The 19,254-nt window shown below is 42.0% G+C and overlaps 2 protein-coding genes across 3 annotated transcripts in view; one reads left to right on the forward strand and one right to left on the reverse strand.

Annotated features, from left to right (window-relative positions):
* The window catches only part of mlx (MAX dimerization protein MLX), a 16,742-nt gene extending 4,797 nt beyond the window's left edge, over nt 1-11,945 (forward strand). For both annotated transcript variants that reach the window (XM_072693525.1, XM_072693526.1), the window contains exons 4-8: nt 1,908-2,017; nt 2,401-2,503; nt 3,237-3,336; nt 6,501-6,702; nt 8,307-11,945. In XM_072693525.1, the coding sequence (XP_072549626.1) occupies nt 1,908-2,017; nt 2,401-2,503; nt 3,237-3,336; nt 6,501-6,702; nt 8,307-8,363 (572 nt within the window). In that variant the 3' untranslated portion in view covers nt 8,364-11,945. The remainder of the gene's footprint in view (nt 1-1,907; nt 2,018-2,400; nt 2,504-3,236; nt 3,337-6,500; nt 6,703-8,306) is intronic.
* A 12-nt stretch (nt 11,946-11,957) lies between these two features.
* On the reverse strand, nt 11,958-17,287 carry psmc3ip (PSMC3 interacting protein). The gene is made up of 8 exons (XM_072693527.1): nt 17,202-17,287; nt 15,196-15,296; nt 15,007-15,096; nt 14,756-14,867; nt 14,070-14,215; nt 13,815-13,868; nt 13,459-13,518; nt 11,958-12,513 (listed from the first exon to the last, which is right to left on the reverse strand). Exons 1-8 carry the CDS (start codon nt 17,221-17,223, stop codon nt 12,457-12,459), a joined length of 642 nt encoding a protein of 213 aa, XP_072549628.1. The 5' UTR covers nt 17,224-17,287; the 3' UTR covers nt 11,958-12,456.
* Nucleotides 17,288-19,254: the final 1,967 nt, after the last annotated feature.

Raw genomic sequence — 19,254 nt, forward strand, 5'->3', positions numbered from 1 at the left:
AGTACATTGAAATTGGAGTGAAAGGACTGTGTATTAGCTGCATGTCTGCAAGCAGTGAAAATACTGAAGTGAAAAGTGAACAATCCTTAGTTTGCTCTGCGAGATTATTTACTTTCTGCCCATGTTTGTGCTCAGCGGTTGGGCCGATATTACTCAAAGATCTCTGTCAGAGAAACATCATGTTCATATTTTCATGTTGTGCTGAAGAAGAAGAACAGCCTCAGGCTTTCAGGATTGCATAACATTTTTCATATCAGAGAAATAAAAATGACGGATTGAACAGTTTGGTCGGCCTGCCCCGGAAAACAAACATGGCTTTTTGAGATGATTGTAAGCCCATTCTGCTGTAGTTCTGCAGTACCAGTCAAAAGTTAGGACACACCTGCTTGAATGTGTGCTGATCATTGTCATCATCTTGTCAATACATTTGATCCAAATGCTACGGTGGACATATTTTTGTTTTTAAGAAAGAGGATACTGGGGACACGCTGCTATCCACCGAAGGATTTCGTGGCTTGAAGGGGGAAGGGGGGGTTTGAGTAGGCCTAAGTTGTAGGATCATGGAAATGTGTATGTGTGAGTGTGGAAATTAATGCTGTGGATCTTAGCTTACTTCTTACTGTCACTCGTGCTTATATACCAGTACATATGATCAGTTTTCTATACTTCGTCTTAATAGTTTCTGATTGAGCTGTTACGAGAATGTGAGAACTATCTATTGCTCCACTGCGTTGTAGAACCTCCACCATTCCTATTAACTGTTCACAGTCTCCCAGAGCAGGACAACCGTGATGAGAACCCGTTATTTACAAAAAGTAAATCAGAAATGATTCATATGTGTTGCTGTGCTTTTTTTACACTAGAAATTAAAATCTCATCTGGTCACACTGTGGACGCATTTTAATGCCAGGTGTAAACAGAATCCGGTAGAAGTAGGGTTGCAGTGGTGTACAGTTGTGAGATACACCATGGTATGAAAACTCTTACACTGTAAATTTGCATTATACTGGTACTGCAAATAAAGTTTGAAAATCCAAACAATCAATCGATTAATGGAGACAATAATCAGCAGATTAATCTCTAATGAAAATATTTATTAGTTGGAATCAAAAGAGCTCCACCTCACGTTCAGCTTTCTTATTTATTTATTTGTTTATTTTTTAATGGTAGACTTTTTTACATATACTGGCATTAGCTAAGTATAGCTAAATAAAGCTTGTTCAGCCAAAAAACAGCATGTTTTCATTTCTTTTTCAATGTATAATACTATTAGTAGTAATAATAATATTATTAATAATAATAATAAGACCAGGTAAGAACACTTTATTGATCTTAAAGGAAATTGCAGTACTGTCACGGTACTGCACATATTGTACACGGCAACAGACAGACATTATTCAAATATAATACAACAAAAGTTACAGAGGAGCTAATAACTACAAACAATAAATAACAATAAGCAGGGTCTATATGGATATATGGTGTATCTCAGCACAGTTCAGACAGCAGGAGATCATTAGTGTCCCTGTGGTAAGGAGACTAAATAATAATAATAATAATTGTGAAATGCTGTATACTGTGAAACTGTAAAACCGTGAGATTTTTTTCGATGGTTATCATAACATGTAAATATATCCAGATACAAGACACATGTTAATGCCAGGTGTAAACAAGCTCTGTGTGTAATTCCCTGGATTCTTCAAATTGTTTTCCTAAAAAAAGCAAACCTAAATAAATAGTACACACAGGAGCCGTACTGTTCCAGTAAGCATGAGCTCATTATCACGTTACCAGTGCAGATTTAGGCCTGAATGCCACCTGAAACCACAGTATATTTGAAGAATAGTGTGCTCATTCACTGCTCTGCAGTCATGCAGTTTCATTTGTGTCTTGCTTCCATGCCTCAGATGATGAAGACAGTGACTACAGACACGAGACCGCCTACAAGGACTCCTACAAAGACCGCCGGAGACAAGCCCACACACAGGCTGAGCAGAAACGCAGAGATGCTATTAAGGTACATGATGTGAGCGAGTGTGTGAGCTGAGCTTGGTTGAAAATACCCAAAATCAGACCTAAACAAAGAACAGGCCCATTCACACACACAGTTCCACAGCTCCACAGCTCAATGCTGGGGGTTTTATAAACCCTCTAGTCGACCCTGGCATTAGGCATGGAGCCAATAGGTTCTCTGCAGGGCCTGGACAAGCTGTGTGCAATGGATGCTTAAAGTAGCTAAATGCATATATTAGGAGGGGTGTCCACAAATATTTGGACATATAGTGTGTATGTGGACTGGATGTTGTGTGCTCCCGTGTGTGGTCAGTGTTTTCTCTCTCTCACACACACACACACACACACACACAGTACTAACCACTAGCGTACCTTGCATACCTACAGAAAGGCTACGACGACCTGCAGTCCATAGTGCCTACCTGCCAGCAGCAGTCTGAGTTTGCCATGGCCACCCAGAAGATCAGCAAAGCCACAGTGCTGCAGAAAAGTAAGAGCCTTGGAAATCACACTATGCTGCTTCACAGTGACCGCTCTGAAAACCACAAAACCCTGTATCTCCAAAATGGCAACAGGAAAAATCCTTTCTGATTTTCAATGGAAGTCAGTATTAGAGGTGTACTGCGCCGTCTGATCTACTCGTACCAGTGTCTATGTCACTGCAGTGCTGAGAATGACCCACCACCCAAATAACACCTGCTCTGTGGTGGGGGGTCCTGAGCTATGAAGAACACAAGGGTAATAATTGAGTAAACAGATGGATGCAGTCTGGGATTAGAGAACTACTCAGTGCACCTATATGTGAGGCTGAGCTGGTATGACGGGCCGGGTTCATTCCAAACCTGGGGTGGTCATAATGTTCTGATATGACCGTGTTTACAGTAAAGTACTTTATTTAAACTATCTATTCTTCTTGTTTTTGTTCCTAGTCATTCTGGAGCGTTTCTTTTGGTCTGTTCATCATTAAATTCGGACACAACATAAAGAACAGCTCCCAGATTTCCATAACCTCAAAACGTGAATAACGGTGAAAATGGAGAGACCGGGTTTTTGAGTGACGGCAACGATATGTACATAACCTGAACATGTCTTGCTTCAGCACAGTTACTGCCAAACGTAATTAGAGAGTGCAGAATGCAGTTTCCCGGCTAGTAAGCATAAGGCTTTACCTGCTTCAGGTTGGACAGAACTTTGATTTCCTTATGCTTTGTGTGTTTTTGCAGCCATAGACTACATTCAGTTTCTTCATAAAGAAAAGAAGAAGCAGGAGGAGGAAGTGTCGACGCTCAGAAAGGAAGTGATGGCTCTGAAGATTATGAAAACGTGAGTGGAGGTCTCTGGGGAGATTTGATTAGAGTGGGGTTGGATGCAGGCACACAAGTCAGAAAACCCAGTACTGAAATCCTGTTAATTCCAGATAAATAAACCTCAGTTAAAGGTAAGGGAGCGTGATGATAGATCATGGATTATGGATTTTGGATTTCACACATGCACTTTAACCTGATCACAAGCCAGAGTCAAAATCTTGATGCAGTACATTTACATTTACGGCCTTTAGCAGACGTTCTTCTCCAGGGCGACTTACAAAAGTGCTTCACTGTTTACTCAAGAAGAACCTCAGCTAGCTCAAATAGACTACAGTTCAAGTCCTCTAAGTTTAGACTCTACTAAACACAAGTATGGAGACCATAATACTCGACTCTTCGCCCAAGTACTCTCAGAAGAGGAGGGTCTTCAGTCTGGGTTTGAGGACAGCGAGCGTTGGACTCTGCTGTTGGGACACCCAGGGGAAGTTCGTGTGGACGCTCGTCTTCCGTGGATCTTAAAGGATGGCGGGTCGAGCCGAGCCGTACTTGAAGCTGGAAGGGTTCTTTGTACAGATCGGCGTTTTTACCATTGCCATCAAATACGGAGGAGCTGGCTGGTCCAGTCTTGGCTCTGTAGGCCAGCTTCAGGGTTCAAAATCTGATGCGGGCAGCAGCTACAGGAAGCAGTAGTCAGTCAACATGAGGCCCAGGCTCAAGTGTTGGCTTTGTTCTCAGGAGATCACCGGTTCGATCCCTGGTGATGCCACGGCCTGGCATTCACAGAGAACATACACTATATGTCCAAATGTTTGTGGACACCTCTTCGAATGAATGCAAAAGCACAGCTTGTCTAGTGCCGTAAGTCTTGGCAATAGAATGGGACACTCACTGGAGCAGATATGCATAAACCTGTTGGCACCATGCTGACTCATGCCAGGTGTGGGCTAGAGAATGACCCACCACCCCCAATATAATACGTGCTCTGTGGTGGTCAGTCCTGAGAGTATTTTGAGGGAGATGGGTGTAACCGCCTTGTGTGTCGGGTTTGCCGCTGAAGTCGTTGAGCTGTGATGAGCTTTTGGTGCCCATAGGTGATCCTTCTGGATGTAGCGTTAAGGATGTCTAGGCAGAATCAGGTGAATTAATTGGTTTAAATCTCAATACATTTATTTATTTATTTATTTTACTTCATTAAAAGCCCATTCTTTTGATTGGCCCTGATTACTTGATAAACCATCAAAAATACCAACACTGACGGACACCAGAAATTACAAGCATTATTACTAGATTGTCCCAGTAAAACAGAGCTCACGTGGCACTGCAGTGTTTGGGTGGATGTCTCGGCCTTATCCCGTCAGGCTGGCCTGGTTGCGTTTGGCAGGACATCAGAAAGCATTATCTGACCCTCACACTTGCTGAGCGGGAGATAACGCCACTAAAGAGCTCAGTGAAAAACGGGACACCAGCAATCGGACTAAAGTTCACTGTGATGAAATGGAGCGCAGGCAGCATGAGTTCATTTGTCTTGTATCGATTTGCGTCTGTGCTTTGAAGAATTGCCTCAGTTCTATCATTTCAGCATTTATTCACTACAGAGGCTTCTGCTTCTTCATTGTCGGTCTCTCACTATTGATTGTGTTGGTAATTGAGTCATCTTAGAGGCTTCACTTAACAATAACAATCCTAGGCCAATGCCTAGGCCTCCAAAGGCTTCAGATTGCTTTACTGGACAAAGATAACCTAGGAGAGACTCTTTTAATTATGTAAAATAATGCATGTCAATCAGGCTGAGCTTTATATACGACAGAGCAGTAATTTTCTCTATGTATTGCATTTTAATAAATAATCCTCATGCAAACTGCTCACAATTGACGATTAATGAGGTCAGTAAGGTACGTTTTATAAAAAATTTGAATGGATTGTGTGAGTTTAGCTGAGTAACTATGGCAGTCCTCACTAGCTCACTGCACTGGAGCTGGGTTCAGCAGGGAATGCTAAGAAGGGCCAGCAGTGTCTCTCTCTGTGTTCAGTAAAGCTCCCAGGCAGCAGGTTGGCAGGGCTGTAGGGTACGTCCTGTTGCGCTTGCATAAACACACAGGACGAGAGTGGGACGTGGCTTGTGACCCACTTTAGCAGCAGCAGCAGCAGCAGCAGCACCCTGCAGCACAGAGAAGTAATGAAATGGACAGATGAGGCAGGGGGTGCTTATTGCTTCACAGCTTCATTTTGCCAAATGGAAAACATCCAACTTAATAAAAGCACATTCCCGTCTTCAGTGTGCTGCTCTCTGGCTCTTTTAATGACTTCTCACTCTCCCCCTTTCCCGTCTCCACACTTAACCTTTAGGTGTTTTGCAACACTCTGTATTTAATCGCAGAGAATTTCATTCAAATGAACTTCACAGCTTCAGAATTGGGCGTCAAGCCTTGTTTTGCTGTCAGGAAATGATGGCATGGCAATTTTCTTTTCTTTGATTATGCAGAACATAAAAGAAAATATACAAGTTAATAAAATACATGGCTAAAGCTTTATATTTTGTATTAAACTCGATAAAAAATACAATAAAATATATGGTTAATAAGTTTTAACTAATTAGAAAATGTATTTAATAATAAATTAAAAGCCACATGGTTAAAAACCTGTTCAAATAATAAATGAATACAAAAATAAATAAAATAAATGGCTAAAATGTATTCAATTATCGAAATAAGCACTAATAAAATTAAACATATGGCTAAAACATTCAACAAAAATATTATTTACAATAATAAATAAAACTGATTTAACTAACTAAAAATACAGGGATAAATACATTAAATAAAATACATTGCTAAAACAATAAATAAATGCATGGCTAAAACCATATTTAACAACAACAAAAATAAATAAATAATACATTGCTACAACTGCAAGTTTAGCTTTCCAAGTATATAAAGTTTCACCACATTTCTGTTACTGCAAAATATCCTTTATTTTAAGTCGCCGCCCAAACACTTCATCTTTATGTTGCCGTGGATGGTAAGGAATACATCCACTAGAGGGCAGTTTAGGGTTGACCGTTTCTGACGACGTCTTCGTCGTGTCCGTCTGGCAGTGATGGTGTGAATACACACAGTATGTAATTGCTGCTTTATGTTTCTTAATCGTGTGTGTTCTGTTCTATCTGCTCATGCTGTACAGGAACTATGAGCACATAGTGAAGGCCCACCAGAACAACCCTCAGCAGGGCAGCGAGCAGGTGTCGGACCAGGTGAAGTTCAGCGTATTCCAGAACATCATGGATTCGCTGTTCCAGTCCTTCAGCACCTCTGTCTCAGTCAACAGCTTTCAGGAGCTCTCCGCCTGCGTCTTCAGCTGGATTGAGGAGCACTGCAAACCCCAGGTGACAAATACACACAAGCACTTTAACCTGAGCCATAGTCTGAGCCTCAGGTGCGCCTCCTAAAGGTGAACACAGCTCATGTGATGGTGTATGGTAGCATGGCCACTAGTCTTTGGACAAGGGTTGATATTTTTGAGATCATGTAAATTATCGTTTTTTTGGCATCGTCACGTGCCACTGAGGTGCATGGTGGGTTTTTCTTGCCATATGTGATTTGTTCTCAGCAGGGGGCGCTATTAGCACACAGGTTATTTCTGTCAGGTTACTTAAAGCCAAGTAACAGTCATGTATCAGCAGTAGCTCACTAAGGCCCAAAACAAGTACCACCACAAGCTATGTATTAAAAAAAAATAATAATAAAAAGCATATACATACACTACATGTCCAAATGTTTGTGGACACCTTCTAATGAATGCTCTTGGCTACATTAAGCTGTACCCATTGCTGACAGAGATGTGCCGTAGTCCGAGCTCTCACACACACACAGCTTGTCTGATCCCTGTAGAGAAGTACTGCCAATACAATAGGACTCTCTAGAGAAGATAAACATGAACCTTTTGGCACCATGCTGCCTAATGCCAAGCGTGGGCTAGAGGGTATTAAACCCCCAGCATTGAGCCGTGGAGCTGTGGAACTACTGTGTTCTCTGGAATGACGGATACTTTTGGGATGAGTTGGGGAGTTGGTGATGAGGTGGGTTGGTGATCATTCAACATCCGGACGTCACTGATGCTCTAGTTGCTGAATGCTATCAAATCCTTATGGCAATGCTCCAAAATCTAGTAGAAAACCTTCTTTTCTGGACAGTAGAGAAAGTTACTCTAATATAATCAGCATAACATATATATATATATACACACACACACACACACACCTTGGAAGACATACTTTTGTTCATATGGTGTATAATTAAGCAAATGCTTGTCCCAGGGTAGCTTGTAAAGGTGTCACTATGTACAGCGAAATGTGTCTTCTGCATTTATGGTGGTGAAAACACACACACACGCACTAGTGAACTAGGGGTAGTGAGCACACACACCCAGAGCGGTGGGCAGCCAACTCCAGCACCCAGGGAGCAGAGAGGGTGAAGGGCCTTGCCGAGCCCGGGTATCAAACCTGCAACCCTGTCATCAATAGCCTGGAGCTCTAACCGCTGAGCCACCACTGCCCTTAAATGGGTCCCTTCTTGTAAAAGCGGGTGGTTCTTATCCACATTGACCAAAGACACACCGCAAATTAAGACAGTAGAAGCCAAGAGTGCGGGACTGCCCGAGACCAGCCTTTGGGACAATCACTGTTTTTGCTGATAGCTTCTTGACCAATCACAGTTCTGATGAATCTGGTTGTTTCTGTATTCCTCCAAAAGTTAATATTTTAGGTCAAAATTAACCTAGGCCTGTACATTTGTAAGACGTGCTGCACTGTGTATGAACGTAAGGCTGGAATTTTGTCTGTATCCTGCAGCATTAACACACACCTAGAAGAGCACCATCATAATTTTCTGATGATTATGAGAAACCCGAAGCACAGAAGTCCAGTGTTGTCCAGTCTGGTCATATTCTTCGCCATGCTGTCCTAATTGAGTGCGTTTTCTTGCTCCACAGACGCTGAGAGAGTTTGTTGTGGGCGTACTTAGACAGCTGAATGGACAGCTGTACTGAAGCTTTGGAGATCTCTCTCCCTCAGGCCGTAGATCTGGAGTACGCTCAAAGCCTGCTCCCGGCTGGCCGCTGCATATCGTCCAGCGGAATTCATCCACACACAGTAATGCCTGCTAAAACAGGCCGTCTGTAGGGGTCCTTATTTGGCTTTTATTTAATGCAACATGTGATGGGTGATTAAAAGTTGAGTGTTTTGGGTTCCTGCGGTGGGATTGTATGAGATTAGACTGTTGGAGAAGACAATTTGAATGTGTTAACCAGGGCTGGGTATTGTAATTCAGTACTTTTTAGCGTATCGGATAAATACTGAGCTTCAAGCAACGTTGACAGTGAATTGAATTAGTGTGTAATCCACTGCTGTCGGTAAAAATACCCACTTTCGCCACCGCAGCGCTCCGATTTCGGGTTGGTCATTTAAAAAAAAAGAAGCATCATCTAATAAAGTGTTTAGTGATTATAAATCAGTATTGAAAATGATACCCAGCCCAGTTGTAGCTGTGACTTAAGAACATTTTGAATGGAGAAGAGAATTAAGACAATACATTCACTGATTATCAAAGGTTGTGTCTAATTAAAAGCATCGCATTGCCTTCTGTGAGCTGGAATACAGCCATCTGGACTGGGGTGTGTTCAGACCTTAAAATGTGAGAATTTGGGATGTCCCGATCCAGGCGTTTAACATTTCTTTCCAATTAAGATCCTTAGGTTTGCTGCGGCAGAGAGTGCCATCTTGTGTCCTCTAGGCGTCATTAATAGACATGATCCTCAGCTGCTGCAGACAAACTGCTAATTTTTTGGAAAACTAGCCTAGAGTTCATCTGTGACCTAGTTTCAGTAAGCAAAGGCCCTGCATTATTTACAGAGACCCAAAGATGGGATTGGATCAGTATCTGCTGAAAGTCAGCATTAAGAGATGCTGATTGGATCAGGGGGGGGGTTGATCGGGACATCTCTAGTAAGAATGCAATTACCGTATTTTTTTCATAGACTGACAGTAGTGGCCTTCGAAAAATGAATTGTTTGGTTCCAAAATGCATTAAATACCAGTTTCAGCATTTTCTTGGTTTGTTTTCCAGTGAAAAGTTGCTGAGCGAGAGCTTCACAGTCAATAATTTGCCCATTTTCCACCTAGATTACAAAAAAGTGGCATTTTCATTGGAGTTTATAGGTTTGTGTAATATCTTAATGCATTTTGGAAGGAAACTTTTCATATGCATCTTATTTATTGACTATTTCTAAGGGAGAACTACATTATCATTGAGGATTTCCCCATCGTGTGCACATTTTAGCTCGTGATCAGTTGTAATCCCCGCTAAGCCTGACGCTCTGCTTCTTGGTAAAAAGCACAGCTTTTAGTTTGTGTTTAGTTAATAAGCTCTTGAAGGTCAGAGATCAGCATTACTACACTCCTCACGAGAGCTCTGCGTAATAAAGAGAGGAGATTGTGCCTCGCCTAGCTTAATCAAGTAAACGGGCCCCTGAGATGTCGAGCTTTAAGCCATATTGTGCAAAAAAGGAAACCCACCCCAGTTCCACAGGGTGTTGATCTGCACCCCTCCAGGTCTTTTCATACCAATGCAATAACGTCAGTGTTCTGTCTGTTGTGCATCTGCCTGCCTGCTCGCTCTAGCTGAAGTGTGTGTGTGTGTGTTTATATATGAATGTTTTTTTGTTTGGTGTTTTTTTTTTTTTGGTCTATTGCTTACCTCTGAAATCAACCCCTCTGCAGTCAGGGTGTTTGATATAAATGTGATCTATAAAAGCAAATTGCTGAAAAAACAATAATCCCACATCAGCTCCTTTTCGTGAGACTGGTGTACTCTACGCAATCCTTTTCTCTTACCTCATTCAAAGCACAAGCTCAGTCAGACGTCTGCTTGCAGGCTGTGCAGGAGTTTTACCTGTTCTTCTAGTGTTTTTTAATAGATTCACATAAGCTGAAATGAGGCAGACACTCCTCCCGCAGTCTTTGGTGCTGTAACTAAAGACTGCAGAGGAAGGGTGGGGACAGATCTGTCCCTCTCGCATGCTGCTTTTTTGCTTGGTTCTGTCCATAATGATACGAGTGTGTATATGTAGGGGTGTAACAGTACACAAAAGTCACGGTTTGGACCTCATGGTTCGGTACTACAGGGTGGGGTTGAGGGGAAAAAAAACAAAAAAAAAAACAAAAAAAAACCCAACAATCACCAAAAGCCATTAAACTAAGCATATCTCTAAACAAACAGTTGGACACAGCCACCGTTTGATTCACCTAGTGTCACATAGCGCCCCCCTGAGGTAACTGAAATAAATAAATCAAATTTCTATGTCAATATCTATTATACACCCACCTACAACTGGCCAATGGCAACACACTGTTCACATCTAAGCCACCATGATTTCCTGATTTGAAAGGAGGACAGAATATCAGAAACACTTGATTTGCAGTTGTTTCGCTGCAAACTGAACAGCAAAAGATGAGGAATAAGGAAATAAGGAAAGGCAACTGGACAAATGTGACCTATTTTCTCTACGCACGAGAGAGAGAGAGAGAGAGAGAGAGAGACAGAGAGACAGAGAGAGAGAGACAGAGACAGAGACAGAGACAGACTACAGCTACCAGAGCAATACTCGTAAATCCACTACAGTTCCCACAGTGCCATGCAAACCTAAACTTTACTTGCTAACCTTTTTTAGGCTTAAGGTTTCCAGGTGTAAATCGCACTTGTGAAATCAAGCTGTGCATGACGTTTGTCAGTCTTCGCTCTTCAATCGTCTGTAGCTCGGCTCTGTAGCCCTGCTTTTCCTTTTCATGACTGCGCGCACCGAACTGGGACATCCGTACCATGGTGGTTTGGGCATAGTACATGTACTGTTACACTCCTATATCGTAGATTGATGTGACTTTATATTCTGTCACAGTCGGAAGCCCTTTGTAGCGTCCATTTAGTTCAGCACAAGGACACACATTTGTTAACTCAAGTTTTCGAAATGTTGTCGCTGTCACGCAAAAACCTTGTATCTTAAGCAGCAAAAAGAAATAAGTCAATAAAATTATTGGCCCATTCATCGTCGTCATATCATGACAAGAACTGCCAGACTCACATTTTATCCAAATGTGAAAAAATGGCAGTAACCGAGATGGTTTTTGTGTGACAGTGTACATTAAGCCTAGTCCTGGACTAAAGTACATTCAGCTTCAGTGAAAACTGGCTGATTCTGAGACCGGACCTAATCGCTGTGCCTGCGTAACCAAAATCAATGTAGTAAGAATGTGCATCAGACTAATTCACATGAAGAAATGTTTACCTTAATACGAATATCGGCTACTCAGGAAAACTGAATCTCGGTATATTCAGGTTTGCTTTAATGAGTGATGGTTAATCAGGCGGTTGAACGACCTGTGCTGGGAAAAAGGGACTCTCTGTCTTTAGCCATAAGGTGAGGCGGCAGACCCGATGCTTCACTGCTTCACTGAGACAGACGACACCGTTCTAAAGACTTTCTCTGCTGCTTTAGACCAGAGAACCTTAGTCAGATTATTATTTTTGTATGAATGCAGTTTGTAATCAGAAAATAAAGGTTTAATGTTTCAACTTATTTACAGTTCTGTGCATTTTTTTTTACTTAACTTGCAGTCAGATATTTACAGTATTTACACTTGTGCACTGTCATGAATTATAATTAAAAAGTACTGAAAAAACCTTCTTAATTTAAGCATGTCCATCATTTCCAAATGAATAAAATGCTTAAAGGTGTTCTGGGAGCAGGTTCCCCAGACAGGGATTAAAGCCTTTGTCCTGGACTAATTAGAGGACCTCCATCAGAATATTGCATAGTTCAGGATGAGGCTGGAGCACTGTCTGGGGAAACTGACCCCAGAGTTTATTTACTCTTTGGTATCTGTTCTTTTATTCATGTGGACATGGGCGTGTACACTGTACAGTTAAGTACAGCACCAGACCTCCCCCAGTGTAGTGGCTTATCACAGTGTGGACACAGTACACCCTCTCCCTTTTGTCCCAGGCACCTTTTTTCTTAGCCTTGCTGGTGCCCTGGCAACCGGTGTCCATGGGTACCCAGTCAAAGCAGCAGGTACTGGAGTCCAGCATCAGATGTTAGGAATGGTCACTTTATGGTCTTCATCAGTTTCGACTCCAACCTCCTCCTACATTAATGCATAGACATATATTTATGAAAGAGGGCAAAGTAAACTTTACAGCTTTTAAATCTGATTGGCTGAACAAGCTTAAAAGTAGAAGATGCTCAGGTCTTCACCCCTGACCATCTCTTCCGCATCCAATGTCAAATATGAGAACCTTGAGTAACTGTTCCGTTACTGTCTAACATGCACTATATGGACAAAAGTATTGGGACACATTTCTTAATCATGTAATTCAGGTGTTTGATTCAGTCCCATTGCCACAGGTGTATAAAATCAAGCCCTTAGCCATGCAGTCTGCCTTTCCACACATTAGTGAATGAATGGGTGTTTCTAAAGAGCTCACTGAACTCCAGCATGATATTATTGAACAGTGGAAGCGTTTAGGAACCACAGCAACTCACAGCAGACCACGTAAAGTTACAGAGCGGGGTCAGGGCCAAATGCTGAGCTCAGAGCACAGGGCAGAAAAGTCTCCAGCGCTTTGCTGCTGACTCGATAACTGCAGAGCTCCAGACCTGCTGCTGTTAGAGCTGCAGAGCAAAGGGGGACCAATTCCATGCCTATGGGTTTAAAATGGGATGGCTCCTGTAGCTGTAATGTGTAGGTGTCCCAATACTTTTGTCCACAGAGTATGTAGCAGAGCTAGGCATGCACCACTGTTAAGTGATCAATGAGCTTAATTTATCTTAATGTTTTGGTAATTAAGTAGGTAATTAATTATTGTACTTGGAATAACTTGACTGTTTCCTAGCAACCACAGCAGTGCCTGGTAACAACAATAATTCACTGTAATAATTTTGTGTAGTTGAGCAACATGTGATCATAATTAAAGGTGCTGTAACAACTGTGGACAAATATGATACACCAATAAAGAAGAAATATACAGAATATAGATTTAATAAGAAATTCATCTCATAAATGATATTTCAAAAAACGAATTTGACTCACCAGGAACTGCTTCTTGCTCTTTGGATAACCCTCAAGAATGGCTCCCATCATATCAGAGGCCTGAAATGAAAATATCAGGGTTGTATTTTCTAGATTAGGGCTGTGCAATACTGGAAAAAAAAAACATGGTGATATTTTGTTGTTCTGTTCTGCGATATTTAAAAAAAAAATTACAGGGATGTTCACTGGATTTCTCCAGCGGTCAATGATCCAGGACAATGGATTTCCTGCGATGGAACTACTGCGCATTCACACACAGCACCGCTGATACTGACGTTGTGCAGCCCTACTATAGAAGCAGTCTCTGTTACGAACACAGTGGGGAAGCGAACAACGTGAGATCTGCAGATGCTTACCAGTCTCTTTCTTTTCTTCCACTCCTTCACATACAGGCTCCTCCCCTTGTACACCTGCAATTCAGACAATGTCGAAATTTAAATAATAGCATTTAAATAAACCTTAAGATCTAAATAAATTTGATGTTTTGATGTTGGCCCATTTCTTAAGTACACAATCAATAGTTATAAGATTTGGTGAATATAAATTTTCACAGGCTAAATGCCGCTGGAACAGCAGCATTACTTAAATCATGCAACGGTCAGATTTCAGACCTTCTCCCTCTCCTCAGGGGTGACGTGATTTGTGGCCGATTTGATTTTCTGTAAACGTTCAGTGTAGCCTTCACACTCGGCCTTCAGCTCCTGGATCTGAGAGGTCATCTCTGCTGTGGTCAGCATGCTGTTGAGCTCCTTCAGTTCTGTGGGCAAACACGAAACACTAGATATTTGACGCAGGTGAACTAATTAACAAGAAAGTAGAAAATACTGAATTCACGCTAAAAGAAGGTGTGCTTTTTTTTGTAATCAGTTGTGCTACATTTGTGAGAAGCACAAACACATACCACCAGTAACCACCAGACAACAGTACTAGAGCTTAAAATATCTGCCCAAACCTAGCGTGATTTTCGATAGGTACGAGTTCAGAGAGAAGTGTGTCGGCCTGCAGTCCGATTCTGAGATTACTGCTCAAGAAGGGCCATAAAATCTAGCAGGTAATTAACGAAATAAATAAATAAATAAATAAATAAATAATAAAACGACTTTTTTTTAATTATTTGGTCGATGTTAAGACATAAGATGCTCTTATGACAGCGTTCACCCTAAATACCAGAAAACCCAACAGGTGCAAATGTTAAAAATGTGAAATATAATTTGGTCAGCACATTGTTTCAGATTGGTTCTGTGTTGGGCTGCACTGACTGGTGCAGAGAGAGGCAGATTTGGGTCCCCCAACATACCCGCATCAAGATGCCTGCAATTCTGGGAAACAGCCAGCACTTGGCTGTTGAGTTCAGTGATGCGACTGTCCATCTCCTTCAGTTCAGCATCGCTCACATCAGCGAACTGAGACTGCAATGGAAAGTGCAAACACTCAGTTGAAAAGTTCTCATAAGCTTCATTTAAGACAGCATCCCTTATTATACTGATGTACCCTCATTCACAAGTGTGCGCGCGCATGTGTGTGTGTGTAGGAGTCTGGAAAACACACCTGATCTGCAAAGTAGATCTTCTGCTTGCCATAGACCTTCTCTCTAATCCTGCCCTCCTGGGCTAGCTGTTCCATGGCCTTAACCACTGCCTGTTCAGAGCACAGGGACCTTCAAACACTCTTGAAGCAAATGCACGACTTTATATCTTCATACAAACTGCAGAACAAGAATGATATCATTTACACTACCGTTTTCCCAAGGCCATGCTGTTTCTGTAGGTTACCAAACACATCCTGGGCACTGTAGGGTCGGTTCTTCTCGTTCAAATAGGCCAGAATAACTTCAACACCTGATGACCACATCAAAATGACAATTACAGACAAGCCAACAAGTGAACCACATCTCCGAAGGAACCATCAGTGCTGTAGTCAACCTGCAAAGCACTGTTTAACGATCTCCAGCTCCAACATCTCAGAATGCTTGATTAGGGTAACTGGTGATGTGACACGAGCAGTAATAGCAATGCTGAAATCCTGAGCATTGGCCCTAACATGTGTTGGGTAGAGGGTCCACTGGCCAAAAGCACTGGAAGTGAGGGGACACTGCTCTTGGAGAATCTTCCACTCATATTCTAATGTTTTCCTGCTTTACACACACCGGCGTCACCGGCTTCAAAGTGGGCTACAGCAGATGTCCCCAACCCTAGTCCTGGAGTACCAGTGCCTCGCACAACACGCTGGACAGTGGACCTTCAGGGCCAGGATTGGAAGTGGACTGTCCGTGTCTGGGAGCAAAAACATGAGTAAAGTGAGTACACTGATGGATCTCTGATAATGCAGGTAGCTTAAGCACCAGCAGACACCCCTTCTAATGAATGCATTCAGCTACTTTAAGTTGCACATATTGCTGACACAGATGTGCAAACGCACACAGCTTGTCTAGCCCCACTGCCAATATAAGAGAACTCTCTGGAGCAGATAAACATGAACCTATTGGCATCATGCTGCCTAATGCTAGGTGTGGGCTAGAGGGGTGCAAAGCCCCCCAGCATTGAGCTGTGGAGCAGTGAAGGAACTTTTGGGTTTGAGTTGGGGAGGTGATCATCCAACATCCTGACCTCACTAACGCTCTTGCTGCAGAATGCCATTAAATCCTCACAGCAATGCTTCTCCAAAATTTTGTAGAAATCCTTCCTTCCTGGACAGTAGAGGCAGTTACTCCATCGTAAGCAGGATAAACTACCACTGATTTCAGAATGAAATTCACCAATGATTTCCCTGGTGTCCCAATACTTTTGTCCATATTGTGTATTATTATGAATATATAACTGACATCAACAAAGTCTAAAAGATCGACTTTCACGGGGTCTTCTGGTCCACCTTCAATACTGCAGCCGTCACAGGACGGAGCCGGCAGCCGTCACAGTGAGGTGACTGCACCTTTAAGGTGGAATGGAAAATTGTTCATATAAATTCAACATTCGCCTAAATGTAATTAGTTAATGATGGTATAAAGCTTGTGAGAACTTATCTTCGTCAATAATTAGGCCTAATGTTTAGATATTTAGGAAATTTACCCCAATATATCACCAAGCAGGATAAACTACCATTGATTTCATAAGAAACAATAAAGGAGCAGGTGTCCCAATACTTTTGTCCATATTGTATTATTATGAATATATAATTGACAGCTACAAAGTCTAAAAGATCGACTTTCACGGGGTCTTCTGGTCCACCTTCAATACTGCAGCCGGCACGGCGAGGAGCCGGCAGCCGGCACGGCGAGGAGCCGGCAGCCGGCACGGCGCGGAGCCGGCAGCCGGCACGGCGAGGAGCCGGCAGCCGGCACGGCGAGGAGCCGGCAGCCGGCACGGCGAGGAGCCGGCACCCGGCACGGCGAGGAGCCGGCACCCGGCACAGCGAGGAGCCGGCACCTTTAAGGTGGAACGGAAAATTGTTCATAAAAATGTAACATTCGCCTAAATGTAATAAGTAAGCGATTGTATAAGGCTTGTGAGAACTTATCTTCGTCAATATTTAGGCCTAATGTTTAGATATTTAGGGAAATGACCCCAATATATCTCCAACATTAAGCTAGCTAGCTAATGCCGTGCGCGTGCCACTCAACAGCTACAGCTAACTAGCTAACGTCAACAAGCGCGCGCTCCCCGCCCAAACCGAACAATCAGCCGGTAAATCAGGGCTCACTTCGTCTTAAACACCACCAGTAAACAACCCATCCAGCTCCTACGTACATCCAGAGTCTTTCCTGCTCATTTTGTCTGAAGGAAGAACAGTTTAATCCTCCGGGTTTTGACTGTTTATGTCCGTCAAGTTTGCCGCGCTGCTGAGGTGGGTGGGTCCGGTACGTCATATCCGGTGCCGCCAGAGCCTGTTTAAGACAAGATGAGATAATCCATTATTTACATTTAATTAATTTATTTTTTATTTCCTTTATTCTTTACATTTTACATTATTTTTCAATTTTTGTCAAACCCCCTGAAGGATGCTATTTAGCATTTCAGGTTATTTACTGGACAAGAAGCGGCAGGGGTGTTCTGAAACTTTTGACCGGTAGTGTTCACGCTATAGATCTGGAGCAGAAGTGAGCAGAGAGGGTAAAGGGTCTTGCTCAAGGGCCCAACAGTGGCAGCTTGCTGAGCCCGGGAATCGAACCCACAACCCTGGCAGCAATAGCCCGGCACTATAACTGCTGAGCCACCTCTCAGTTTGTGTATAAATTACCACTATATACACAAAAGAAATAATAGAAGTGAAAAAAAAAAAGCAATAACAATATTATTTACAGGTTATTGCAAAATTTATGAGTTTATGAGTCAAATCAAGTGAAGTGGCTTTTATTGTCATTTCAGCTCTGTACTAATACACAGTGAAATGAAATTACGCTTTTTCCAGAGCAAGGGTGCCACATGAAACAAAACAAAAACGAAAAAACAATACAGTACAGTACAGACAAAAACAATACAGTACAGTACAGACAAAAACAATACAGTACAGTACAGACAAAAACAATACAGTACAGTACAGTCAAAAACAATACAGTACAGTCAAAAACAATACAGTACAGTACAGACAAAAACAATACAGTACAGTCAAAAACAATACAGTAGTCAAAAAACAATACAGTACAGACAAAAACAATACAGTACAGACAAAAACAATACAGTACAGTACAGACAAAAACAATACAGTACAGTCAAAAACCATACAGTAGTCAAAAACAATACAGTACAGACAAAAAACATACAGTACAGTCAAAAACAATATAGTAAAGTACAGACAAAAACAATACAGTACAGACAAAAACCATACAGTACAGTACAGACAAAAACAATACAGTACAGTCAAAAACAATACAGTACAGTACAGACAAAAACAATACAGTACAGACAAAAACCATACAGTACAGTACAGACAAAAACAATACAGTACAGTCAAAAACAATACAGTACAGTACAGACAAAAACAATACAGTACAGTACAGTCAAAAACAATACAGTACAGTCAAAAACAATACAGTACAGACAAAAACCATACAGTACAGTACAGTCAAAAACAATACAGTACAGGGCAACCTGCAGAAAGTGCAACATGCAAGACAGTACAATAAATACAATAAATAGAGGTAATGAGTGTAAGGTGCATAGATATTTAACATGTAGGTATTGGTAATAAGGTGCATAAAAATGTATCATGCTGTGACGTTATATGCAGACACAGTGTCCACAAAGTGTGTCATGTATAAATAAGATAAATAGGATAAACAGGATGCAGACAGATTTAAATGCTATGGGTCGTGTGGGTGTTTAGTTCAGTCTGACTGCTTGTGGGACAAAGCAATTGCAGAACCGTGCAGTGACAGCATGGATGCTCCTGTTCCTTCTGCCAGACGGCAGCAGTGGAAAAAGTCCATGTGAGGGATGAGTGGGGTCCTTCACAATGCTGATGGTGTGTGAAAGAGGGGAGAGAGACCCCTATGATCTTCTCAGCTGTCCTTACTATTCGCTGTAGGGTCTTGCGGTCTGAGGCACTGTAGTTCCCAAACCAGGTGATGATGCAGCTGTTCAACTTTTGTTTTAATAGAGAGATTATTTCATATTTTTGTTGAGGTTTTGTGGCATTTTACGTCTTAAAAGGCTTTTAAACTGTAATTTTCTTTGGATCTCCAGCCCTAATTTTCAAGACGTAAAACTAGGGTTTTTAGAAAGCTCCTACAGGATAGCTATATGGGTCATTCTAAATCTGGGGGGCACATTTTGTTTCCCAGAAAAAAAACAAAAAACTTTT

This window comes from Salminus brasiliensis, chromosome 12, assembly GCF_030463535.1.
Source record: "Salminus brasiliensis chromosome 12, fSalBra1.hap2, whole genome shotgun sequence".
NCBI classification, from domain to species: domain Eukaryota; kingdom Metazoa; phylum Chordata; class Actinopteri; order Characiformes; family Bryconidae; genus Salminus; species Salminus brasiliensis.